At 53.5% G+C, this 26,600-nt stretch overlaps 1 protein-coding gene across 2 annotated transcripts; it reads left to right on the top strand.

The window, feature by feature from the left end:
* Positions 1 to 7,522: 7,522 nt before the first annotated feature.
* dachs (unconventional myosin-IXb-like dachs) lies at positions 7,523 to 25,412 on the top strand. 2 transcript variants are annotated; one of them, XM_068762555.1, is made up of 11 exons: positions 7,523 to 7,700; positions 18,445 to 18,675; positions 18,755 to 18,903; positions 19,188 to 19,353; positions 20,015 to 20,187; positions 20,261 to 20,460; positions 21,246 to 22,578; positions 22,830 to 23,111; positions 23,936 to 24,160; positions 24,251 to 24,433; positions 25,190 to 25,412. In XM_068762555.1, the coding sequence occupies exons 1-11, from the start codon at positions 7,610 to 7,612 to the stop codon at positions 25,313 to 25,315; spliced, it is 3,159 nt and encodes a 1,052-aa protein (XP_068618656.1). In that variant the 5' UTR covers positions 7,523 to 7,609; the 3' UTR covers positions 25,316 to 25,412. The 2 variants fall into 2 exon arrangements, with proteins under 2 accessions (XP_068618656.1, XP_068618657.1); XM_068762556.1 differs by having other exon boundaries at positions 21,246 to 22,554.
* The last annotated feature ends 1,188 nt before the right edge of the window (positions 25,413 to 26,600 follow it).

A 26,600-nucleotide genomic window follows, 5' to 3' on the forward strand; every position in this document is an offset into this window, starting at 1 on the left:
ACACTCATGGACAGTAATAAGTTAGAAAATGGTTCTTCGACTTGTCGAATATGAGAGTTCAGTGTTTTCACTAGGTCTACACGGCTAGGGGGGATGGAATGATTGTTTTTGAAAACAGTTTAAATTATCTTTAATTAATGCGCGGATATGGGTCACACGAGCATACGCGACGGGCGCACGGGAACCGCCGGCGACACGGGTCGAGCGCCGCTCGCGCGTCGCCAAAAGACGACAATATAACATATAATAACATGTTTGTGTGCCTACAGACTCTATTTATATACTTCAAAGACAATTACAACACTTTCGTTGGCTTACATCGTAGATATATTTGCGAAACGATATCTTTACTAAAGCTAGCAATTATTTGGAATTTATAAGATAGGACGCGATGATTGTGATGTAGGTACACGGTGTTTATGTATCACCTGTGCCAAGAAGAGTGGAACATTGCAGTCTGCCGTAGCGACGCACGACATGCGCCCGGCTACGCACGTGCCCTACGGCCCTTTCACATGTTCCTGTTGTACTTTTGGGTAATTAATAGTGTCATGAATTGACTATTGCATGAAGTGTTAATAGTCTGAAACAGTTAAACATGTAAGAGGAGTGATAAGAGAAATTTAATTAACTTCGTCAATTGTTACGAAATCGTTGTAATAACATATCGTGATATACGCGACAGAACTAGGTTATTGTAAGATGGTGCGCGCTGCACTGCTGCTGCTGAAACCGGCAGCGCGAATGTGGTGCGGGTCCGTTCAGCACGGCGCAGTAGGCGGTGGCGCCAGTCGGTCAGAGGGACGCGCCGGGATGGCAGCAGGCGGGCAGCGGGCAGCGGGCGTGCAGCGAGGGGGCGAGGGGGAGGGGCAGCGGGCAAACTTTTTCTCTGAGTTAAACCTGTCTTAATTCCTAAGCGGTTGTTTGGGCAACATATGTGTTAAACAAGGGCTTGCAGGTCACTCCGCGCACACATTCATTACCCACTTACACGGACAGGTCTAATGCAGGCTCGAGCTGATTTTCGATCTGTTTAAAACACTATAGCGCTCGTACATAATTTAACGGGTGGAGTGCAAACCACAGATGCATAGAGCGATCGCTTCTCGGAGGACGACGGCGGCTCGCCGGCGGCGCTGCGCGGTTCTGCCGCACTCTTTCGAGTATTGAATATCCTTGACACGTTTAGGTTTATTATGGAGTAAGCAGCCAACATCATAGAATATGGGCGTCTGTTGCTTATTGATCACCGTTCACGTTCACCAATTATTTCCGGGCACGTGCGCAGGCGCAGATCGTCGTCGGATAAGTGAATAATCATGAGACCAGACTCGTTTCTCCGCGGACCAAAAAATTTAAAACAATCCGTTGTGAGGCGCGCGCTTATGTTTTATTGATGCGCGGGCCCGCCGGTGCACTGCGCGCCCCGCACCTGAGCCGCACCCGAGCCGCACCGCCCTGGCACTTGCCACCTTCACTTTCAAATCTATGAGCTGCTCGGTTCCCACGCGTGGCTACAGAGTGAGCTTCAGAGCTATTGTTTGCTTATCGTTTGTTGCGACAGACTTTCGCTGTTGAGAAGTGAAAACGCTATTTTCATTGCAATTTCTCATGCAACTGAGCAGCATTTTGAGCCGGTGCAAGGGGTCGGAGGCTGCCGGTGTGTTTGCTCGCTTCGGGCCTCGTTCCGGCCGTTCGCACCGCACGTGCAAGGCAGTTTTCTTTGATTTATTGTTTCGTGTGCGTTTCCGTTACCGCGCTGCTTGCTTCTGAAGCGCGCGCGCAGCTCCGCGCCCGCTACGGTCACTATGGTTACTTTCAGCGCAATTGACAACGCAAAATGGCTTCGTTGTGCGGTGCAGCGGTCGCTTCGTTTGCCACGTCGGTTTTGCGCGCAGAGGTGAATGCTGCGGCGCATCGCTCGGGGGCACGCTGCGGGCCGCCGCTGCTTGTGGCCATCATCACCAAGACTGCACGTGTCGCCCCGGTCGGCCGACGTGCCGCTTTCCTGATGGAATCCGTGACGCTGCCCCACGTTGTACCACGCTGTACCGCGTCGTACCGCGTCGTACTACGTCGTACCGCGTCGTACCGCGTCGTACCGAGTCGTATCGACGCACCAACAATGTTTATGCGCATGGGTGGCACTATCGTCTTGCATTCCTCGGAGTAAATTCTAAGAAAACTAATTCGTCCTACACACGAGTCGCAGAGTCGCGTTTTTTTGGTCAGGTTCAGCTTAATTTATTTGTGCCAACATTCGGTAAGGTCGGTGATGACGGTGGCTTCATCAAAAAAAGTCACGACCAATCAAACACATCCTGTTAATGACATACGCTACACCAAAATTTAGGAAAAAAACGAAAAACCCGTGTTTACGTAAAGTGCACGGTACAACACAACACTTCTTTTTTGGCTCCTGAATGGTACACGCGTACAGCCCCTGTGCAGAGACACGGTGTCGCGGTACCTGTCGCGCCCCGAGCGGCCGACGCGGCCGGCGCGCCCGCTCCGTCAGGTCCGCCGGCTCGCTCGCTGTTCACACGGCACGAGTTGCGGCCGCGGCTCTGTCTCGGTATGTATGCAATGGCCACATGCTCGCGGAGGGACACATGCGGTCTGCTTCAAGAAGCTGCATTCCGTCGACCGCACGCACTCGCCGGCGGTTCGGTTCGTTCGCGGTGAGAGCCGAGAGAGTCTCCGCGCGTGGCCCGCTGTGGGAACGCGAGATGAGCAGTGCGCCGCGCGTCGCCGCCCGCGCACCACGGCCGCGTGCCGTCGCGCGCCGCAGTCGCGCATGCGGCGAGCGCGCGGCAGCACGCGGCGACGCGCGGTCCTCCGAGTGCAGACTGAGCTGACCTCGATAAGGTAATTCTAGTGCACATTGATTTTATTCGGCACCGACGTTTAACAAATGGCTTAGTTTCGGACATCCATTCATGGGTTATTAGCGTTTTAGTATTAATTAAAGCATGTAGGTTGCAGCGCCACGCGCAGCTGTTTGCATCCTTCGCGACACCCGCGACCCCAACACAGTCAACAAAATTCTGGCGACAGCCACGGCTCGCGCTGGAGCTCCCTGCTGGAGCGAGCCGCCGCCCGCGGTGCAGCGCCCCGCACCGGGCGCTTGGCCTGTCTCTTCTGCTGCGCATTTGGCAAGCGCGTTGCGTCAGGTACACCGAGCCTATGCGACTACCACGCTACTTATCTTTCCATTATACTTCTAAGTAAAGTATTCCATGCCGTATTGTATTAATTGTTTGAAATTTACTCAATAATTAAACTTAATAGTATACTTACGACCGCACCAACGATGGTACCTGTTAAAGCCAATGACGAAGGTGAGCGCAGGTGACGAAAACAGCCGATCGAAATAAAAAAGGCACGTCACTATCCTCCCCCCTCGAGAGCGCAGGTACATCGGGAGATATCTCCGCACGACAAGACGAGCGCGGTCCACTCGCGACCATCTAGTAGCTTCGTAACCAGATCACGCGCCGCCCGCGCAGGCTTCTCCCTCGGGTCGGCAGGCGTATCGAGTGACAGTGCAAGCCGCAGTCTTTCATAGCGGTCATTCACTCGCTCACCCCGCAGGGCGTCCGACTAAGCCAGTTATGTGATTGGTGGCCTTCCGATCCAGTGGAATACGTAATGTGTAACTGTTCGGGCGGAGGCTTCCGGGGGCGCCCTCCGATTAGGCTGATTGCTTCCGGAGTTCCATTACTCTGTGCCGGTTAAGCTGTAAGTGCCATCGTGCAAACAACGAACAGCTCGGCGATGTGCAAGCCCATTCCCTGGACTCGAGCCAGCTACAACTCGCAACTCGCAGCACTCGCTCGTTCCGCGCACGTTGCCAATATGCGTATATTGAACACTTATACAAGTGTGAGTCGTGCAGAAATCGGCTCGCTAATTGATTACCGACCACGAAAGCGCGGACCGGCATCGGTTGTTCGTGTGAGCGGTCGTATGAGCGGTCGTGTGCAGCGCGTAGCCACCGCGAGCTCTCGTGGATTCCACGAAGCCGGCCGCAGCTCGCGAATACCCGTTCGTTTCGAAGAATCCGCCGCCGGCCGGGCCTGTTGACACAGTGGGATCGTCTCACGACGTCGCCGCGCGACCGCAAAAAGCGTGCGGAGCAGCCTGCGCCGCGCGCCCCTTCTTCGCACATTCGTCATATTCGGCAACCGGCGCAGGAATCTCTAACGCGGGCCGAGGTCGCGGAATGCGGGCTGTCGCTATTCGGCCACATTCCACTCGGAGCGAGAGCTAAGGGCAGCGATTGTAAAAAGTGCGTTCTCGTGGACGGTGGAAAGTAATAGTAGATGTTACTTTTGCAGGCTGCAGCTCGATGCCGCCCCACGCTGTAGAAACGTTCTCTGCCGCCCTACCGCGCGTCGATGAGCCCCGCAGGAAGCTGCAACGCAACCGGCTAAGCGGCGTCGGCCTGACTCGGAACCGGAGGGGGCGGGCGCAGGCGCGGGTGGCAGCGGCGCGCCCGTACGCACGCGCCATGTTGCTGCCGGACCAGACTTACGAGCGGGCCGAGCGCATCGAGTGCGTCGAGCGGGCCGGGCACGCGCACGCGCAGCCCGAGCCGCCGCTGGCGCTACTGCGCGCGCACCGCGTACGACCCGAGTTTTTCTGCGCGTACCGCCCGCGCCGCCGCACGCAGCGTTCCAGGTCGGATGCGTTCGGTCGCAGCTTTTAATCGGTATACAAAATCTCATGAATGTTGTTTAGTTATTTACAGGCGTTGTATGTGCTCTGCTGCGTGTGCGCAGGGTACCGACCGAGCCGGACGGCACGCCGTGTGCGCGACAACGCCGCACCCGCCGCGCCCCCCGCGCACCCGTCGCGTGCGTCCACAGCGCCCACTGCGCCCGCGCCGACGACCGCGGCCGCCGCGCCGCGCTGCCGGGTGAGTCCATTGATATCCATTTCTGCTTCACGTTAACACCGCCAACTAATAAAATTTTGTACTATTTAAAATATTTCTAGCGCAACACGTATTGTACTTTTTTACGTTAATTATTATGGACAAAATTACAAGTCACAATCTAAACAATCGTCGCGAGCGGCCGTCGCGGTCGGTGCTGCCAGCGGGTGAAGAGAGCGGGTGTCGCGTGTGCATAGCGGATGAATTTTGCCAGCGGATGTGTGCTGCCAGCAGTGTCGCAAGCGACTGTCGCGGGTGGGTGTTGCCAGCAGACGAAGCGAGCGGGTGTCGTGAGCGCCGCACGGGCGTGTGCTGCCAGCAGTGTCGTGCGCAAGTTACATATTATTTCACAGCAAATGAACTACACATTTTAGGTGCCACGCTCATACCTTGTCGACTAATTTCTTACTCGCGAGTCCGGATCGACCGCACACTCCTAGCAAAGAGAATAACCGTCTCGCTGCCCGACGGTGGACTTCGTGTAAAAGCTAAAGTGCTAGAGACCAATACCTTATGCGCCTGCGACTGCAGAAAACGTTTGCGATGTAATTGCCGCACGTGTAAATACGCGCAAGCTATTTAGGGTTGCGACAAAACAAGCAAGAAGAAAGCACTACTTACCTAAAGTTCCCATACTTCTGAACATTTACCCCTTTAAAGTTTTTACAACTATAAGCAATCATCCTGTATGATAAGTCGTATTAATCGTAGGAAATAATTAAATTTTGTCCTATGAAAAATATTACATAGTGAAATCTGATTTCGTTTCGGTGAATTTAATGTTTATGATCGAACGGAACCAATTTCCTAACTATTTTTTATTTATTTTCGTTCCTGTCAACCTTGTTACTGGCCGCACCCACCACCGCGCGCTCTGCCGGTGTCGATGCGAGGCTCCCTCGAGCGCCTGTTAGCTTCGGAGGCGCTGCGGTCTTTTAGTGGCACTGTGGTTGCTTTTGCAGTTATAATTCCAGGCTCTTAGTAAAATTATCAAAATTTTATAAAACAGCGCCCTCCGATGGCTGCGCGGCAAATCGTGGCGCCAGACGCGCGGCCCGCAATGAGGCCGGGGCCGCTAGATGTCAGTGTGTTAAATTGTGCCGAGAGCCGAGCGCTCAAGGAAACAGCCTCGTTGCAGCACAGCGCGGGGCCGAGGGAAGCGTACCCCGTCTCGCACAACACTCAGGATTGGAACTTATTCCTCCGGATCCCACAGCACAGCGTCAAGCGCGCGCTCTTGTGCTGTTACTGCAGTGAACGCAATTACGTGCGTTGTGCGCGGAGCCGCGAGCAGTGCGACGGTACTTGAGGTATTTTTTCTGCGTGGCAACCCCAACGGAAGGCAATTTGTAAGCGAACTCAGCGACTGCGTGGCGCAGGTGACCGCAGCGCGCGACGGCCTATTTTCTATTCGTATTTGCCTTTTTTTTTAAATAGCACCTACGTGGAACTAGTGAACCATCGAACAAAGCTGATGATGATCGACCATTTAAAAAAAAACATCGGTTGCAGATGTCCATAATGTCACCGGAAATGCTCAAAAATTTTTTAAGAGGTAATGAGCACTGGCCGGCTCTGATCCTATGAGACGACAGGAGCTGGCGCCGCACAGATCGAGCGCTGCAGTTTCGCGGGGCTCGCGTGTAGTGGGATACTCTAATAACCGCTGATGACCAAATACTGGGAGACGAGAAGTCTGCGCCCATTGTGCGCCGGCATAAAGCGCAACTATTCCACCGACGCCGTTCAGTCGACAATGGGCACATTAGCGCGGTGCCGCCTTTGTTCCCGCGACTGCTGGCGACGCGTCACCCACACTGGTGGCAAGGAGGAGGCACTGCGGAGGCAGTTTCGCATAAACAAACCGCCAAACCCAATAGAATGTTCAGCACGCGGCGCATTGGAGGGTTGCGCACCTTTCCGATTTTTTTCTCTTCACAGAGCCGGCACCTCGCCGCGTACTAGACGTTGATGTCATCATGTACAGAGCATTTCCTGTCAAAGAATTTTCAGCAGACAGGTGAAGAAGCTTTAGTTGTAAATTACGCAGCAAGCGCCCGCGCCGTCGCAACAACGCGCAACAAACTAGTTGAGAGCGGCGCGATTCGTGGCGCTGGTAAAATTGAAGGTTCGGTGCGTCGGTCGAAGTATGCAGAGCCGACTGGTAACGGTGCGAGGCATTAGTCGGTGCGGGGCGCGGCGCGCGGGCCGGGGCGTGCGGCCGCAGCTTTCGGCGAGCTTACAAACAAACAAACCTGTTCTGTCGAACAGCACCCCGCGCCGCCCCGCACCGCGCCGTGCCCGCGCGCATTATCCGCTTAAATGCATGAAATGAACCTTTAGCGTCGCCTCCCAAACGCAGCGGCGCCCGCCCCGCGGTGACGTTCGCTATAGCTTTCTCCGCGTGCGCCGTGCACTTCCCCGGAGCGCGGCCCGGCTGCAGGGGACGTGGTCGAGCCGAGCGAATGACAAGTCGAAAGCCTAGCCCGGGCTCGACGAACGCTTAGCCCAAAAGTATGTGTCAACAGGGCGCGGGGCGGGGCGGGCGCGGGACGGGGCCGGGGCGCGGCGGGCGCGCGGCAGTACGCGACGGGACGCGCGCGCGATAGGTCGCCGCTATCGGCTTGCAGCGGCGCGGCCGCGGACTGTGATGCGAGCGTGCCGCCCGCCATGGCCACGCTCGGCCTGTCCAAAGTGTTCATCCTCGACAAGTACTTCACCGAGCTGCAGAAGTTCTGGGAGACGGAGAGGAAGCTGCAAGGTGAGCGGCAGTCCCCGCGCGTTACGTTTTTCCCCACAGCGGGGCGGGCCCGCCTGCGCCGGCGCCGCTAGCCGTGTCGCACTGTGGCAGCGCGCAAGCCGGGCCGCGCCGTCCGCTCTGAGTAATAAGCGACTACCTGTGCGAGCAGCGCGCGCCTGCCGACCGCACCGTCTACGTCCGGCTGCGCACCTGATGAGCTTTGCATGATGTTCGCCTCTGGCCTCAAAGACCCAAACGTGGAACAAGCCAAGTGACGATCACATTCGTTTACTTGTCCTGGCTGTCAACTCTATTGAAAGTGATGTGTGCTCGCGCTCTAACACTTGTCTGTGTATTCTCCTTTCGGATTTTTCTTTAGAATTTCGGATATCCTCCGCCGAGATTCCCTCGTTCAGCCCGAGGCAAACGTTTGTAACACGGACGTAAAGGGCATTCTCGGCGGGGCTCCGGGACGGTAATTGCATGCTTTATAAATCAACAGACAAGCGGCGGATTTTGGCCGCACGCTGTAGTAGACGAGAAAGGGCCGGAGGCGAGATCGGATGTCAGGACAGGTCCTGCAGCCGCGGGGAGGCAACCATTTCGGAGATGTTTAAGCGCGGTGCGGGACGTGTTGCGGTGCAACCCCGGGGCGGCTGCCTGCGGTCGCGCTCCTAATAAATATTATAGTAGAAAATAAGAACATCAAATGTGAACATGACGCTACGTGACATCATATAGTAAAGTGGTCGTACTTGTGATATGTTAAATTCTAAACTTTAAGCCACAGCAGCCTTGTCGATTGCGTCTCAAGATGCAAGAAAACGGATTAGGAATTATAAATAACAAACAAAGAAAAAGAACTCGTACGCACCTCGGCTCCGTGAACGGGGCGGCGCGTCGAGCAGGGCTCCAGCCCCCCGCCCGCGCCCCCGCCGCCCGCCAGCTAATGTAACGACGAATGTAAAAAAACCTCAAACCCCCGGCCGCGCGTTGAAGTCTTTTCCTTCAATCGTCGTGGCCGTGGTTGCGTAGCGGCGACGCGTTCGCTTCTTGCACATTTACATGGCAAACAAACTTAATTAGTGGCCGATTATTTTCGGCGCCGGGAGCTTTGCCACCGCAAAACCCTCGCGCACGAACCTTCGCAAATAAGGATAAGTTATGCAAGTGGCAGCGAGTAATCGCTGCAGTGGAAGTTGCTGCGGACCGAGAGTTTGCCTTGTATTAATATTTTATTGTTTATGAAGATGTTATTGCTGTTAGCCCTAAGGCTTTTACAGCTTCATCGGCACCGAGTTCACGGAGCGGAAGGGTCCGTGAACTAGATCTTGTATTAATATCGTTTTGTACTTTGAATCATTTTCCGTGAGCATCCGTGAACGTCAAGAAAAGAACGCCAAAAGGCACTCAAAAACTAACCAGAACCAAATCGCGTTACCTACAACGGCAAGTGATAGTTTCTAAAAGTATCCAGATCCACAACAGTTGAAGCATTTCCTAACTGTATAAGCACGTAAAACTCCTTCACTATTATTTTATTATGATTATTGTATAAGGATCAATTTTCAAGTTTTCATTCGGCAAAGAATATTTTAATGTATTTATATATATGATTTGTCTCGACCAAAACAAAAGCAAGGCCCAGCATTGAGCCTCAAAGCACGGCACGCCAACGACGATCTCGGAGGACTTTTCAGTTCTTGGACGTGATCCAAGAACATCATGTTCGTATAAGAACATAATAAAGCTAAAGCTCTGTTTAAACTGTGATCTGTTGCCGTTGCCGGGTCGGATCGCTACCAGTGTTTGTTACTGACAGACATTCAAAAATAAACATTAAAACACGACGAGCAGTACAGCGTCATCAAAAACGACTTCATCCGATGCGAAAAAACATCCACGAAGTGATATTTCATTCGAAGTGCTTTCCTTTCTGATGGGAAATAATTAAAGTTTGCGGCACTTCATAAGGTTAACGCATTGCGACTGTCGGTCGTGCTGGTCGTGCTGGCTGTCGGCACTCGCAGCAAGGTTATCGTCCGGTGCCGATTGGATCAGTGCGTAAGGTGTCAGTGCTGCAGGAGTTCAGACCAATCAATCGAGCTGCTAGCCAAAATTCACAACACGTGTATTATTTTCGTAGAGTACGTGTCCGTAGAGTACGTTAGGTGTTGTTCGGTGCGGCGACGCGGGTCTATCGACTGTTGTTTTGCAGTCTCGTTTGAGATTTTGGTATCGCGGGCTCGACGCCTGCGCCGCGTGCGGGATGGGGCTCATGCGCATGCAACGAGCAACCTTTAATAAGCATCCGTATGGATGAACTACCTCGCCGTGGGCTTCTATCGGATGATATCAACTTGTCGATACTTTTATTGAATGTGGTAGTCTGATGTTCAAATAAAAAAAAATACTAATGCCTCTATAGCCACATTTACATTACATTCGTTATATTGCTCCGTTTACATTAGCATTCCGGTACAAGGGCCGAGGAGGCCGTAGCTCGACTTGGTCAGTTTCTATTGCCTGTCTAATAACACTACCGCTGCCACTCCGCAAAGCGCTGGCGCCGGTAAAATCTAGCAGCGCTTATATCTATCATGATGGCAAGTAGGCGTTTCCTGTGATGTGATACAGATTCGGCTTCGTTTCCTACAAGACCGGTTGATTACCGAATGCCGATGATCTATTGCGCTTGTCACGCTAGTAGACTTACCACGTCCAAATACTAATTCTGCAGCGACTCTGCCTGGCGTGCGTCGCCGGGCGACTCCCGTCACACCGATAGTTTGTTTGGTTACAGCCTTCTGTTGTAGAAATGTTTACGAAATTCTGTAAAATATTCCATGTGTCTTGTTCATCGCTCGGGGTGGGATCTTCTAGTTTCTTCATTATTATTACACGCGCTCAACGTTCATCTTACAATTGGTAACGGAAGGAACGCTTTTCCTGAACCTTTCCTGCGGAACAGCGCGCAGTGCGCTGTTGTTCAATGTTCGCGGCCGGCTCACGTCACGTCTCCGGGACACGTTCGGCCAACGCAGCAAGCGCGCGCATTTTATTTCAATCAGCGCTGAGATTGCAAACGCTTAACGTTTCGTAATTCCCCGTTTCAGAAGCCGCCCCCAACACAACACGGATATCTCGGGGTGTCTGCTGAAAAAGTTATCCGGTATGCAAAACAGTGCCTATAGGTTTCGCAGAGATAGTACTCTTACGATACTTTTCAACTCTTATTACTTGAATAGAGGTGCAATCTCAACGTCGCCAGTTCCGGATTTAAATTTCAAAACATACGAATTCAGCCAACGCGATGTGGCACCTCCGAGTCCATAGCCGACCTCCAGCGCGACAGGCACGCGCTGTGCGTCCCCGCGTCTGTCGGCTGCCGCGTCGTTATTTATGAAAACTGAAAGTGGCCAGAGTCACGAGGAACAGCGCGACGGCACCGCGGGACGATGTCGTGTTCGATAGTTACCCGGATAAAGCAGTGGCGCAGTGGCAGCTTGTGCACGCGGCTACGATGGAACAAGCCTTCGCACCACGAGGAGGGTCGCGACCGCGCAGCCGCTCCGTGACGCTGCCACCTCTTGCGTTAGTGCCACAAGGAGCGACCGGGTGCCTCGTATGAACATAATTAAAAATTCAATACTTTTCAATAAATGAATAGTACAAAAAGTTCTCGACGATGTTAGTACTGCTGCTAGCTTGTCTAATTTCTTGACCTGCGAACCTTTTCCTGTTCACCTTAAAGTGCCCATCGCATCTTCTCTCTCAAGCAATGTGCAGGGCGACCGTTTTGCAGGGCTTTGCATGAGAATATGTCTTTTTAGGCCTTCCGATCAGTATTTCTAGCAGCACGTGCGTAAGCGCGACCTGCGAGCCTTCCGTCGCGGCCACAGATCTGCCGTGTAGCACTGCTGTGCCGGATGCCATGCTGGTGCCCGAGCGCGCCGTTGCACCCGAGCGTGCAGCTCACGCCCCCCGCAGCCGTCGTTGCGAAAGGCTTGCGCTCTCGCGACCTGAGTAATTTTGACTTGCGATGCCGCCGGCCGTTCGCTTGTGGAAGTGGCGCAAGAGCCGACTGGTTCCTCGCCACGCAGACTATATATTTGTAATCCAGGGTCCGAACGAAACGACGGACACGTGAAAGATTCTGCCAGCAGACTGACAATCGGGGCATCCGGGGCCCCGCGCCGCTCGTCGGGATAAAAGTTCATTCCCCGCACGCGCGCGCGAGTGAAAGGCTCCGGCCGACCGGCCACTCGTCGACGTAAATGCTCATAACTTGTAACGAGACGAGAGGCAACACAGCATTTTTGCAACACCCTGATTTCACTTAAACCTATGATTTATTGTTTTCTAGCACTATCGTTTTAGCTAAAATCCATTGTAAGAAGCGGCGGGCTCGCGCTTCTGAAGGGGGCTTTTTCACGGCGGTTTCTAAAGCAGCGGCTCTTGTAACGGCAGGATGCCGTACCCAAGTTTTTACCTCCTCGCTGGGAATAAGAGTAGCGCGGTATACGATTGTAACTTTAACAAGGTGCGGCTCGCCGCGCCTGCTGTAGTCAAGTACTTGGCTGTGCGCTTGATCAAGCGCGCCCCGGCGTCGCCTTCGTGTAAGAGGACTTTAGGGTGTTGCTCATCAGCTTTGCTGTTCTTTTGTTTTTGAGAATGTTGCATAACAATCTGTCCGCATAAAGATCGTGGCGGTAATCTTTCTGTTTGCGCTTCTTCCTCTCTTAGTTTTGGTAGATAAATCTTAAGTAAGAAAAGGACCAATATATATTTAGGATGGAGTTCTGCAAAATAACGCCCGCTGCCGCCGCGCTGGTCCCTTCAATGAGCATTAATTGGCTGCGAGCGCGCCGTGCCCGGCTGCGTGTCCGCGGGTGCCGCTAACGTTCCGGCTCTTTCCCTTCGGAAGATGCTGCGATAGATTGTTAACACGCATTACAGTCAAATAGGTAGTCGGTCAATAACTAGGTCTTCCGATTTATACGAAACCTGTTACAAAATATTTGAACGCCAGTCAAACGAGTACGCTCCCCGGCGCGCCCCGCCGCCCCCGTGCCCGCCCCCGTGCCCGCCGCCGTGCTCGCCGCGCGACCTTCGGTCCGCGTGTGCGAGCGGCGCGCGTGTGCGTGTCCGCGCGGTTGGCCACGAGCCGTCCGCACGCTTCGTTAGAGACAAAAGTGTCAACAGCGGCGCGCTCCCTGCGCCCCGCACCCCGCGCCCCGCACCCCGCGACCCCCACCGACGTTCAATTCGACACTTGCTATCGAATGCACTGTTTACATGCATTGTTTTGTTAGTTGTTCTTCTTGCCGAACATCCTCCTGCGCTAGGCCGGCTGCCGTTAGAGCTATCTTGGCCCACGACGCAGCATCTCTGAACAGCGCTCTGGTGCTGATTACCTTTGCCTTGATTTTCTGGGATTTTCCGGCACGTGGTGCGCGCTCTACCTGGTGGAATTTCTCTTTATGAATTACATATCCACAGCATTGCAGCTTTCGATTTCAATTGTGATGTACAGTCGGACATCCGTTCACGATGAGCTCTGCGCTCTCCTGTACTCTCCAAACGCCTGGTGACGTGCGTTGATAGTTTCAGTAAGCGTCCGTGACTCCGCCCCATACAAGAAATTGAAAACATGCAGCACCGCGGCGAACGGATCCCGGTAGATGTTTGGAGGTTAGATGGTTCCCGGCATTCAGCGGGTAAAGGAGGCGGTCTATGCTGAGGGATACGCGACGTTATCCTTGAACGCTGCGATTGACCGCGGACATCCACGACACAGCCGAGGTGCTTGTACGGACGGCTCGGTGATGCGTGCAATTACACCGACTATCCTTTGATTGGCAGGCGTTGTTGACACACCACGGGCGTTGCTACCAGTAACCTCCTGGCTACGTACCCACACGACTGCACGCATCAGGCATCGGGTAGTGAACATTGAATTTCTCCCTCGGTCATAATCTCGAGCTTGTTTAATTAATGGCGAGCTCATATCGCATTTAGATTGCATATGGCGTCGATACGCTGTGGCAAACATTGTAGATTTGCATTGCAAATTAGCATTGTCAGCACGAGGATGATGACAATGCTATTACAACATAGATACGTGCAGACACCGGAGAGTGGCGGGGAGCGCGTGCAGCGTCGCCGCGCTCCCGCTCCCCGAGTGACGTCGGTGCCGTCCGCTATATCTTGATTAACTCGAATTCCTCTTTTCGGCTCAAATAAATACTTTAGACGCTGTTTGGGCTTCAATCAAACCCGACATTTTTTTAATAATAGTAACAGAAGGACATTTACCAGTTACCACTTAAAGAAAGCGGTACAAACAGAGAGCAGAGTACGAGAGTGTGTACGTTGCAAATAATATTACTAAAACATTTAATATAAAAGATCGGGAATAATTAACACAACAAAATGTTAAATATTGTAAATAAATATACCCAGATACAGACTGACCATTAAACACATAATAAATAGAATATGTACAATGTTGTCCAGCCGTAAGGAAGAATACTTCATTCATAATGTTTTTACGGCACGGGGCGCCGGAGCACACGCTTCACATCGTCCAACTGACCGACGCAGTCTCTTAAGTGAAACGCGTCGCCGCGACCGCTTGCGGCCCCGCGGCTCCCAGCGGCCAGCAACCGCAGAGTTGTCAAGACGTGGACACGAGCGCGAGTCCGCGGTCCCCGGACAAGTTCCAGCGCATCGACCGGCGCGTCCGCAGCGCAAGAGACGGGCCAGAGGCGCTACTCGGTGACGTTCCCTGCGGCCACGCAAATCATAAGGAAGTTATGTTTTGGAGCGACGTCTATCGACCTGAGGGTTTGTTTAGGTTAGTTGTAGTGATGTGATGCCCGACGGCCCGCGTTTTTTATTTAAAATTACCGACCGCTATGGTACTGCGATGTGTGTACTGATATAGGCACTCTACACATCCTCGCCCGCATCATTTACTGTTTTATTTTTGTTTTATTCAATACTCTGTGTGACGTGGAGAGCTGTGCAGTGGGACACGATGTGCAAACGCGCAGTCTGCAGGTGACGAGGATCCTCTAGCGTCCCGGGAAAGCAACAGTAATTAACTAGTGGTTTATTGTTTGGTAACACCAATTCCATTAGTTAATTACTTGCACTAAGACATAAATGATTCCGCATCGACTCAAGTCTGTGTTGAGGCGTCACATATTGTATACCACAGGTTCGCGGGAGTACTGGCCAGTTCCGCTAGTAGTCCATAGGTCCAATCCAACAAGCGTGTTGCTAATATCCGAAAGTGGAAGGGTGAGCGCGTGCCGGGTCTCTTACGCACGTGTGGTCGAGGTGTTCGCCGGGAGCCTGTTTTTGCGCCGCCACGACACCCGCGGCGCCGGTCGCGGCCACTCGTCGCCCACATAAGGGGCTTTTCCCAGCGGCAGCATTCCGCGGCAGGACGCGAATTGCTACAATCGTTTTCGTTTAGTCTTATTACATACCAGGGTTGGAAAAGGATAAATAAATGTCTCATTTTCCCTTCCACATGAAAACTTCCTGTCAGATCCAAGTTAGATACCTCTTCCGGAGAGGCTGCGTGTGCCTGTAGCGCGGCGGGTGTTGCGACGAAGGCGCGTGCGAATGCACGGGGAGGGGAGGGGGAGCTGCGCGTGCGCCGCTCTAAGTGCCATTTGATGAGTTTCTTGCGGCGGACCGCAATTACGCGTTTTTGCCGTTTGCCATTACAAAGCAGTTCTGTCGCAGGCCCGTCGCCGCACCGGTAATAAGGCGCATTCCACGCGCGCGCCGCACTTGTCTATCATATTGTATCGTAGTGCATTGCGTTGGTTTTTATTAGCAATGCGTTTCCTTAGAGAGTGATCGATCTCAAAGAATAGGGTAAAAGAAGAATGGTTTGAGGGTCCCTTTTCAGAACCTGCACGAGCTTGCGTGACGTCCGAGCCTTGAATCACGTTTGAATACTGTTGCACAACACCCGGCACGCCCCGCGCACGCCGACCGCCCGCGCGCTTCATGAAACTCGGCCACGTTCATTTCATTGTTCACAAACATATTTGTGCATTATAGTTGTCGATATAAATTGCCGTGAGTTGAAAGAGGAGGGTAGGGGCGGGGCCGGGCAGCTAGACATCGGAACTGGTCCGGGGGCATGTGGCCGGAGCAGCAGCCGCGTCAACACAAAGTACAAAAGAATGTGGACAGAATGGTTTTGCCCAAATTAGAGTGTCGCTCTAGAAGGACGCGCGGGCGCACTGCGGCGGCGGCGGCCGCGCTCGCAGCGCGACACCGCTGAGTCACGCGCCGGCCCGCACTACGCGAATGCAGATTTTACTTAAACGGAAATCGATATGAAATTGTCACGCGGACTCAGCTTCCTCCTAAAATGTATGAAGTCGCGAGCGAGCGGAACTAACGCAACCACTTCGCGCGCCAGAGAGCTGTGAGCAGTTCGTTTGATGGCTCCAGTGGCAAACGACTATTGTTTGGTTAGTATTTACTCTACTGATTTCCCTCGTTGCGGACCGCAGAAGGATAAAGCGCTTTTGCCCCGCGCCGACCCTGCGCCGACGCTACGCCACCAAGGAATAAATCGAGTGTATGACGAAACATCAGGGCGCAGCGCGTCGCCGGCCCAACATTCCATAAATACATACTGTGTCTCTGTACGTATCCGTGTGCGTATATATATACACACACACTACCGTCCAAAAGTTTGGAAGCTCGTCTGTTATTAGCTAAAACGAAACAATACCTGCTATAGGCGGTAAAAATTGCAATGAATGTTATCTTTGCAGCTTTTTACTATTGTTTACATATTAACAAAGCGATCGCCGGCTCTCATTAAACATGTTTTACCAATTTCTTAGATTTTGACAATAAAGGTGTTTCATGACTTGGGACGGCGGTTGCAATCTTTTTTTGATTTGAAGTGCTTGTGCTTGCTGTCGGTGTTATTTTTAATTATTAACTTTTTTGGGTCCTGTTTAGACGCTCTTGAGTATTGGCACGGGCAAGTCGTGACATTAACATTATTTGTTTTCGAAAATTATTGCCGACGACTTTTCTTGCAATTTTTCTTCTGAAAACACACAACAACATGGCACAACGCGAGAAAATCACGTTTGAACAGCGAATTGCTATTTGCATGCTTCGAGACGAAGGATACAGTGAACGTCAAATTGCAGCAAGGCTCAAAATTTCATGCAAAGGTGTTCACTGCACTCTTGCAGGGAAACAAGAAACGGGGACGAATCGAGACAGAAAAAGCACAGGCAGGCCTAAGAGCACAACTACTCGAGAAGACAACTTCATCAGAGCTCGTCCAAACGGAAGCGACGCTCAATTGCGTCACAAATTACTGCCACAGTGAACAGCACGCGAGAAACGCGCAGCTCAGCAACAACGGTTAAACGTCGACTTCTGGCTGCGGCTCTAAGAGGATGTGTTGCTGTTGAGAAGCCCAAATTAACAATTCGACACGAGACAAATAGACTAGAATGGGTAAAGACACATAACAATTGGACTACAGATCAATGAGAAAATGTTCTATGGAGTGATGAATTGAAATTTTAGATTTTCGGATCCAAAAGACGTGTGTTTATAAGCGTGTACAGTGCTAACAGTGAAACATGGATAACTGAAAACTAAACGAAGAAGGTTATTTAAAAATTCTTCAGGAAACGGCCGTATCCTGTGGACTAAAACTGATTGGTCCTGGATTTACATTTCAGCAAGACAATGATTCTAAGCGTTCATCCAAACTGTGCCAAAACTTTTTTAAGAAAAAAAAAACAGATGAAAAGGTTTAAAAATTATGAACGGGCAGTGGGCAGTTATTAGAGAGTGAACGGAACAAATTTAATTTTTAGAAGTTAATTAACAGAATGCCTGAAATTTGTATTGAAATCATTAAAGCAAAAGGTGGTCACTTTGATGAAGGTAAAATTTGATTACGTTTCCCATTATTTGTTAATTTTCTCTTTGGTCCAAGTTACTTTGTGTCAAATTCTTTATTTTATATCAGTATAAGTAATTGAAGATCGTTAAATTTTGTTATATTTCATTTTACCTCGCTGCTTTCAAACTTATATATAAAGTAAAAAAGATAAAAATAAATTTATGTTCAGTTCCGGGAGTTGTTTTGTAATGTCGGCAACGTGCGCGCGGCCCCGCGCCGGCCAGCTGCCGGCTCGGCACAAGACTTTCACAGAACGGAGCTTTCCACTCGCATCGAAACTACCACTGTAACAAAACTGCACTCAATATATTATTATTGGCGGCCGGGCGCGCGGCAATAAGAAGGGTTTCGACGGGTCGAGCCTCGGCCCAAATCGGTTCATAAAGCTCGTAGCGAGCTCCCGGCCGGAGAGACGCGCGCCCCCTGCACGCCCCGCCCCCCGCGCGCCCCCGCACCCATCGACCGGTTCCCGCCGCACACGCACCGCTCTAATGTAATCAGGTTCTCATTTCGCGTATTTTGAATTCCTTCATTGATAGAAGAATCGAATATGACTGCGCGTGTAGGCAAGATGCCCCGCCCCCGCTCGCGGTCGCGGAGTTGATTGGAACAGTAACGGACTCCGAGGCCGCGGCGGGTCGCGTGACCGCCGATGTTTTCCTCGTCGATGTGCAATAATAAGATTTCACGCCGCCGCCGGATATCGCTCGTGGCACGCTGCGGGGCGAGCGGGCGCGGCGGAGGAGTTTGTGCAAGTGCGCGCTGAAAAATATACCCAACTGTTCGCAGACGCATCGTCGTCGAACGAGGCCGTACACCTGCAGCGACGGCTGCTGAGCCTCAGCTCGGAGCTGGTGACGCTCCGCAACCACCTGCACGTGGGCGGCGCGGCCGCGGGCGCGGGCGGTTCGCAGCCGGCGGTGCCGCCGCGTGCGCCGCTTCTGCTACCGCCGCCTGCACCCGCGCCGCACACACAGCACGCGCCCCCCGCCGCCACGCAGGCTCCGCCACTGCCGCTCGGTAAGACATGCGATCCCTTCGATCTGCGATGAGATCAGTTTACGATGAAACAATAACCTACTCCTTGCTGACGGCGCAGCGGACGCGCGGCGGCGTGCGGCGGCGGCGAGCGGCGCGGGCGCTGCAGGCGGCGCGGACGTGGACGACCTCATCCACCTGCGCGGGCCGCTGACGGAGGACGCGGTGGTGCGCGCGCTGCAGGCCCGCTTCTACCGTAACAAGTTCTACGTGAGTGTTGTCGTCTTCCCCGCGACCCCTTAGCCAAGCGTTAACGCCCCAACAATTTGACACTGAAGCGGAAACATCCGCTCGCGATTGCCCTGCTCTTCACTGCAAGTGTCCACTGCTAGGTGTGCAACGCACTACGACTGGTTCAAGGCACAGCGCGTGTCATGTCATAAGAATTTTTGATGTTTTCCTTTTGCATTCGTAACACGACCGCGTACACAAAGACCGGCGACGCGAATGCAAAGGGATCGTCGACGGTGCTGACGCACACGCGCGGGTTGCAGACATCCGTGGGGCCGATCCTCATCGCGCTGAACGCGTACACGGACTCGGCCAACGCGCTGACGCCGGGAGCGGCGCGCGCGCACCGGCCTGAGCTGGCGCGCCTCGTGCACGACGCCGTGCGCCACCAGGCCGACACCGGCTGCCCGCAGGCCATCATACTATCAGGTGACGCACGCCTTAAACACTGGCAAGTTAATTTATAATCCAAAGAATTATTCAGGTTGTACCGCCAGGTCAAAATTCCGTGTTCTGCTTCTCTTCTTAACCTTTAATCGGAAACTAAGGGTGTGAGGAGTTTAATTGGTTTATTAGAAAATTTCAGAGGCAACACCTAACGAGCTGGAGCTCAATAATTAAAACGCTCGGATGAAAGGTAGACACAGTTTATTTTAAAAGTCATCCGCCTACAACTTCAGATACACCAACGCCGTAATAAATTATTAGTCTTGCGAATTAATTCATTTTTACATAAAACTCTCCACTCAGATGTACGCATTAAACATTGATGCAGAATGATATAAGATGGTTTTTGATTCCTTATTCAATCGCAGCACGAAAGTTTTACTACAAATTCACAAACAACAACACGCACGGCACTTGAAGCCGTCCGACATTCTTATTATTTCACGCATGCGTAGACGGATGGATTGACAGATAAGCGAAAGCATTTTGACAATTGCGATTGTTTCGCTACAAGGTTCGCCCTAGACCAAAAGTACTTAGGCACTCGTGGTTGCGGCGCCTAATTACCGCGAGGGAGACGCGAGACGAGCAGTTATTTTAGAGGGTTTGTGTGCAGGGTATGAACTAAAACTTTTCGTTGCAGGCGTGTCGGGATCGGGCAAGACGCACGCGTCCATGGTGCTGCTGAGGCGGCTGTTCGACGTGGCGGGCGGCGGGCCGGAGACCGACGCCTTCAAGCACCTCGCCGCCGCCTTCACGGTGCTCCGCTCGCTGGGGACGGCCGCCACGCTCGCCAACTCGCACTCCAGCCGCATCGTACGTACCGGCCCGCGCGCCGAGCCGTCTGGACGCGACAAGTTTCACGAGATGGTGCGCGTTGCCGTTGCAGGGGCACTTCATCGAGGTGCAGGTGACCGACGGCGCACTGTACCGCACCAAGATCCACTGCTACTTCCTGGAGCAGACGCGCGTGGTGCGGCCGCCGGCCGGCGAGCGCAACTATCACATCTTCTACCAGCTGCTGGCCGGCCTGACGCCCGAAGAGCGCGTGCAGCTGCACCTGGACGGCTACTCGGCGCAGGACCTGCGGCAAGTAGCTCTTTATGAGTACCACACACTTTAAACGTTTTTAAAATCAGCGTTGTAGTAACTTGAAAACAGGACAAAGAACTTCAGAAAATAGCAGGTCAAAAAGACCAGAAAATTTGATTATTACTAATTATACAAGAAAAGAGCTCGGGCATAAAGCCAAGGAGTCCTCGCATAATGTCGTCAAGTGTTACAGGAAGTCCAAAAAAAACGCGATTTAGTGGCCCTCAATAACGCAAGGTCTGAGCAAACAAATAATTATTACCTAAAAGTTTGGGGCTGCTTGTAATAACGAAATACAAGCTGTGGTGCGAATCAAGGTATCCGACAACAACGGACACCCTGACCTCGCGCAGCACCGCGTCGGACAGCGGAGCAGTGGGGCAGCCGTGGCGCGGCAGACGAGTGGACAGAGTGACCGAGTGTGTTCCGTAAAACCTGAACTTTAGTCATTTTCTTTTGTGACTGTAGTCCTGCAGAAATATGTAGACTGGCACAATATTTCCATTTAAAAAAAATGACCTCAAATGATTTAGAAGGAATACAAGGTATTGTTTTTGTGAACATTTAGATATATTTCTAATGGTAAAACGTGTGCACACATGGTTAAGTTAAAGGGGAAAATGGAAACATGTTTATTACAAAAATAAACAGGTAGATTGCATAGTACCGCCTCGAAAGGCAACAACAGCTGTTACTAAATACGTTTCCAAACTAAAGCATCAGTCGTCGTGCGTGGTGCTATGTAACCAATTATAATTGGACTCGCGCCTCGCTGCCCGCAGGTACCTCGCGTCGTCCCATCACCGCAGACCTGAGCCGGAGGATGCGGTGCGCTTCCAGGCGTGGAAGACGTGCCTCGGTATACTGGGCATCCCCTTCCTGGACGTGGTGCGCGTGCTGGCGGCTGTGCTGCTACTGGGCAACGTGCAGTTCGTGGAGGGCGCGGAAGGCACAGAGGGCGCGGGCGCGGCCGAGCCGGTAGGCGAGGCGGAGCTGGCTGCCGCCGCGGCTCTGCTGGGAGTGGCGGCACCGGCGCTCTTGCGTGGGCTGGCATCGCGATCGGCGCCGCGGGGCGCGCGTGCTGCGGTTCGCGGTGCGGCGGGACCGGCGCACGCGGCGGCGGCGCGCGATGCCCTGGCCAAGGCGCTGTACTGCCGCACCGTCGCCACCATCGTGCGCCGCGCCAACTCGCTCAAGCGGCTGGGCTCCACGCTCGGCACGCTGTCCTCCGACTCCAACGATTCTGTGCACAATCAGGACGCGGCTTCGCGGCGCGCTTCCACAGCGGGCGGCCGCTCGCGCGCCGGTGCACACTCAATGGCCGCGCTCAATGACGCCGTGCGCCACGCCACCGATGGTTTCGTGGGCATCCTCGACATGTTTGGCTTCGAGGACGCGGCGCCCAGCCGACTGGAGCACCTGTGCGCGAACCTGTGCGCGGAGACCATGCAGCACTTCTACAATACACACGTGTTCAAGTCGTCGGCGGAATCGTGCCGCGAGGAGGGCGTCGCGGGCGCACTCGAGGTGGAATACGTGGACAACGTGCCGTGCATCGACCTGGTATCGTCGCTGCGCGCCGGCCTGCTGGCAGCGCTCGACGCAGAGTGCGCCGCCAAGGGCACGCCGGAGCAGTACGTCGCGAGGATCAAAAACACGCACAGGGGCCACCCGCGGCTATGCGACGCGCGCCCCCCGCACGCGCGCCGCTTCGCCGTGCGCCACTACGCGGGCGAGGTGACCTACGACGCCAGCGAGTTCCTGGACGCCAATCGAGACACTGTGCCCGACGATCTGCTCGCCGCCTTCGACACGCGGAGCTGCGAGTTCGGCTTCGCCACGCACTTGTTCGGCGCCGAGCTAAAGGCGCTGGCGGCGGGCGGCGGCGCCACGGGCGCGCAGTTCCGCGCGTCGCCCACGGCCCTCGCGGCGGCCGACGCGCCCGCCTCCACGCTCACGCAGGACTTTCACACGCGCCTCGACAACCTGCTGCGCACGCTGGTACACGCGCGCCCGCACTTCGTGCGCTGCCTGCGCGCCAACGCGGCCGAGACGCCCATGCTGTTCGAGCGCGCCGCCGTCGCCAAGCAGGTCCCACTCACCGCTTCCTCCGATGTACTGTCACATTCTCCACTCACGTCTCTTCTGCTTCCGCTCAAAGGGTTGTCTGCGGAATTCATTGAACGTCTTCTGCGAGGCCATATCATATCTTTTGCTTGGATTGATTACCGTATATACGACTGATGAAATCCCAGGAGACAGATAGGGAAGAGAAGTCTTGTTTCCCAGCACACGTGCATGTAAATGTAAAATCCTTGTTTACGTTGTCCATCGGTTGATGAGTAACGCTGCTGTGTAACGCGCAGGTGCGAGCGCTGCAGGTTCTGGAGACGGTGCAGCTGATGGCCAACGGGTACCCGCACCGCATGCGCTTCCGCGCGTTCGGCGCGCGCTACCGAGCGCTTTGGCGGCGCGGCGCAGCGTGCGGGGGCGCAGGCGGTGCGGGGGAGCGCGAGGCGGGCGCGGCGTGCGCGCGGGTGCTGCGCGCCGTGGCCGCCGCTGCAGCGCCGCCCGCGCCCTCGTCGCCCGCCGCCGTGCGCTGGGCACTGGGCAAGCGACACGTGTTCCTCAGCGAGGGGATGCGACAGGTGACCGGATATTAAAGAAAAATTATTTAAGAAAGTGGCGCCTCGCAATTCCGCTAGGTCCCGGTACTCTCGAGCCGTGAACGGGTACTCAATCTCCGGCGAGAAGTTGAAGGTGCATAGCGGTTTTTAGGAACGAGTTTCAGAACGAATGTTAAAAGATCCACAATACCCGGCGATAAATATTGCACATCGACCTTTGGAAAGAGACAATCGGCTAATTTCAGCTTCGTAGAGCATTATCTCTGTGGTACGAAATACAAACAGTGTGTTTGTATTTACAATTAAACATATTTGCATCCAAATCGCACGTTTATTATAAACTGGCTATATCTCCGCGTATCAGGCAGGTTTTTTTGTTAACAGTGTTGCTAGAGTTTCTTCATAAACTTTTGTAACATCAACGCCGTAGTGGCAATAATGTCAGGTTTAGAAATTTTGATAACCTGATAACGGGAGTCCGTCCTCTGGAGCGCGCTCGACTGCGTATTCCAACTAGGATCCGAGTGACGGCCCGGGCAGGACCCTTGCGGCTGCGTGTGACTGGTCACACTATGAAATTTCTACTCAAGCGATCTAAGATGTTGTCGGCGGTAAAATCATAAGTTCGGAGTTTCCTGGGAGTACCTCCGAGCTCTGGCACACACACTGAAACTACGCACGTCGACGGCAAAAATAAAACTTAAAAACTATGGGACTTTAATTGCGCACTGTTCCTGCTTTACTGTCGACGTGCAGCTAAACATGTAATAGTTTCTCTTTAAATAAAGAGGAAGAGATGTCGATCGGTTATAGGAAGGAGGTCACACAAAGAAGTCTGTCGGCAGGTGCTGGAGCGTATGCGGCGCGCGCGCCGGCAGGCCGCGGCCGAGTGCATCCAGGCGGCGTGGCGGCGGCACCGGGGCCGCGCGCCGCGCCCTCCTCCCGCTGCGCCCGCGCCGCCCGCGCGCCCTCGCCCCGCACCCATCGCCGGCACACCGCCGCCCGACCCGCCCGACAAGTGCGACGCCACGCTCGTGAAGCGCACCTGTTCGCTGTTCGGCCTGGACCTCGTGAGTTAGCCCCCGCCCCGCGCCTCATTGCGCCTCATTGCGCCTCATCGCGCCTCACGCGTGAACTAAACCAAGCGAATGTACACGCAGGAGCGACCGCCGCCGCTGCCGCCGCCGCGCGCCTACACCGTGTCCAATGGCGTCAAGTTAGGCTACCCGCAGCAGCGCGTGGTGGCGGCCGACTGGGCGGACGACGGCGGCGCGCTGCGGCTGCGCGCGGGCGACACCGTGCTGGCGCTGGGCGCCGCGCGCCGCGGGCACGTGGCCGTGCAGGTGCCCCCCCTTGTTCCACCTCCTCAGACGATGCATCTTTAATGCTTACATCTGATAGACGTAAAATAATATCGATCGATGAAAACAGAGCGAGAGAGAATTTTTATAATTTATTACTGAATAAAAAGGAGTCTAAACACTTGAAATTGACTTTGCCTAAATTACAACTCGTAAGGCATCGGACGCGTGACTGCGGTGTCGCGCGGTGTGTGTAATTAAGCAAATGAGCACGTGCCCGCAGCGTACACCTTTAAAGCAAAACAATCAGCTGCGCGCGGCGTCACGGGGCGTATTTACACGGGACAGTTAACAAAATAACCCTAATGCGCAGCGATACAATCTCCGCAGCATGGAGGCATGCTGTTGCAGCAATATGACAATATGTGACATTTGTACACTTCAGTTAAAGTTCCGGACAGCAGACATGACTGTCAGTTTGTGTAAATATGAAAAACTTGTACACACCCAAAATAATAATCTGAAGAAATAAGCCAACTTTGTAACAGGCTTTATATAGACAGGGCGCATTAGAACCCGGGTAGTTATATTTTCAATTGAAAGTTATAATGAAAGTACTGCAATTTGATTCAAGTTTTAGCTTTTTGTTAAAGTCGGGCTGCTTTCTGTGAGTGATCCAAAATACTAAATAAAAAGAATAAATAAAACGGAGCTCCGCCCCGGCCATCGACCGCCGCGATTCGGCAGTTCTTGTCTATTTTGTATGGCGAGAGGCTGATGTGCAGTCGCCTGTTGCAGGTGATGGGGCGCACGGTGCCCGTGCCGCACAGCGTGCTTGCGCCGCCGCGGGCCGCGCGCCCTCTGGCCCCGCAGCCGCCGGCCGCGCCCGCCGCGCCCGCCACGCCCGCGCCCACTCTCGCCTGAGTCGGCGACCGGGCGACCAGCCGCGTTCGCCGACACGACCATTGGTGCTCATCGTTAGCCGCACGCGTGCGCTGATATCTGTTTTATTACTTATCACGTACGCAGTGCCCCGTGCACACGTGCCGGCGACGGACCGATGTGGGTGCGTGTGCAGGAGCGCGGCCCCCGTGTTCCGGTGAAGTGTAAATAATAAAGTTAAGTATGTACGTGCGCGCGCCCCGCCCCGCCGCGCCCCACCCCGCCGCGCCGCAACTCTTGCCGCTGGATGAGTTTCGCAAACGAGCCCTCCTGTTAAAGCACAATTTGACCCTTTGCCCGGCGTCGTCGACTGATTTTTCTTTTTCTTTTATGGCATCCGAGAAAGCCCTCTTAACGAAATAAAGATGAAACAAATCAAACAATATTTACTTTATTTTTTGCTGAAGCTGCCGACCCCGGCTTCTGGTGCACGAACTGTGCCGCGTCTCGCCGCGAGGTGCTCTCTGGCGTCGCGCGATTTTTTCTTCCAAAATGTTAATCGGAGCAGAGTGCGGCGGCGAGTGCTCATCTTCCGGTCTTCGTGGTATTTCCTCCAGATAATCAAAATAAATATTTCGTAAAAATCTTCGCCGATGCGCTCCTTTTCTAGTCGTGAAGGAATTTTCATATCACAGATCACTGAGCCTAATAATAACCAGTAATAAACGGCAGAAGCCTTACCTCGCGAGGTCTTGCCTCGTGCACAGCGGTCCACACTTTGGATTGTGTTAAGTCAGCATCTCGCTGCGACTCCTGGTCGCTAAGGATCATATGTGAAATAAACGTGTTAGCGAAGGCAACCCCGACTCGTTCACCGACACCAGCACCGCGCAGGTTGTTTGCCAACCGCGCGCGTCCGGCGTCTCTAGCTTTGTGAGTGCACTGCGTGGCGTGTCCTAGTGCAACCACCTCTTTTCACTGCCAACAGTGAACGCAGCAACTTATCCCTACGGCAACAATCCAGCACGGGGAACGGTAGGACCCCAGATGCACAGAGCTCAACGAACCGCCTGTTGCTTGTGTGCCCACAGATTTGAGAGACTCGCGCCCACTTTATTTAGACCGCGTTTTTCTTTGTCGTTTATTGAAGCTGGACTGTTCATTTAACATCGTGTAAGAGGTTAGGTATTTCAATACGAAAGACCGAATAAAATAATTTCTTTTCGATTCAATTTTTCCCGCTCTCCATTTTTTTTTTGTAATAAAAACGAATTATCTTTATTTCAAAGTACTTGTGTAATATGGAATCCATTATTACTTATTTTAC

The sequence above is a fragment of the Battus philenor genome, unplaced genomic scaffold, assembly GCF_028537555.1.
Source record: "Battus philenor isolate CCGP_79_NKW_IND1 unplaced genomic scaffold, ilBatPhil1.0.hap1 SCAF_16, whole genome shotgun sequence".
NCBI lineage: Eukaryota > Metazoa > Arthropoda > Insecta > Lepidoptera > Papilionidae > Battus > Battus philenor.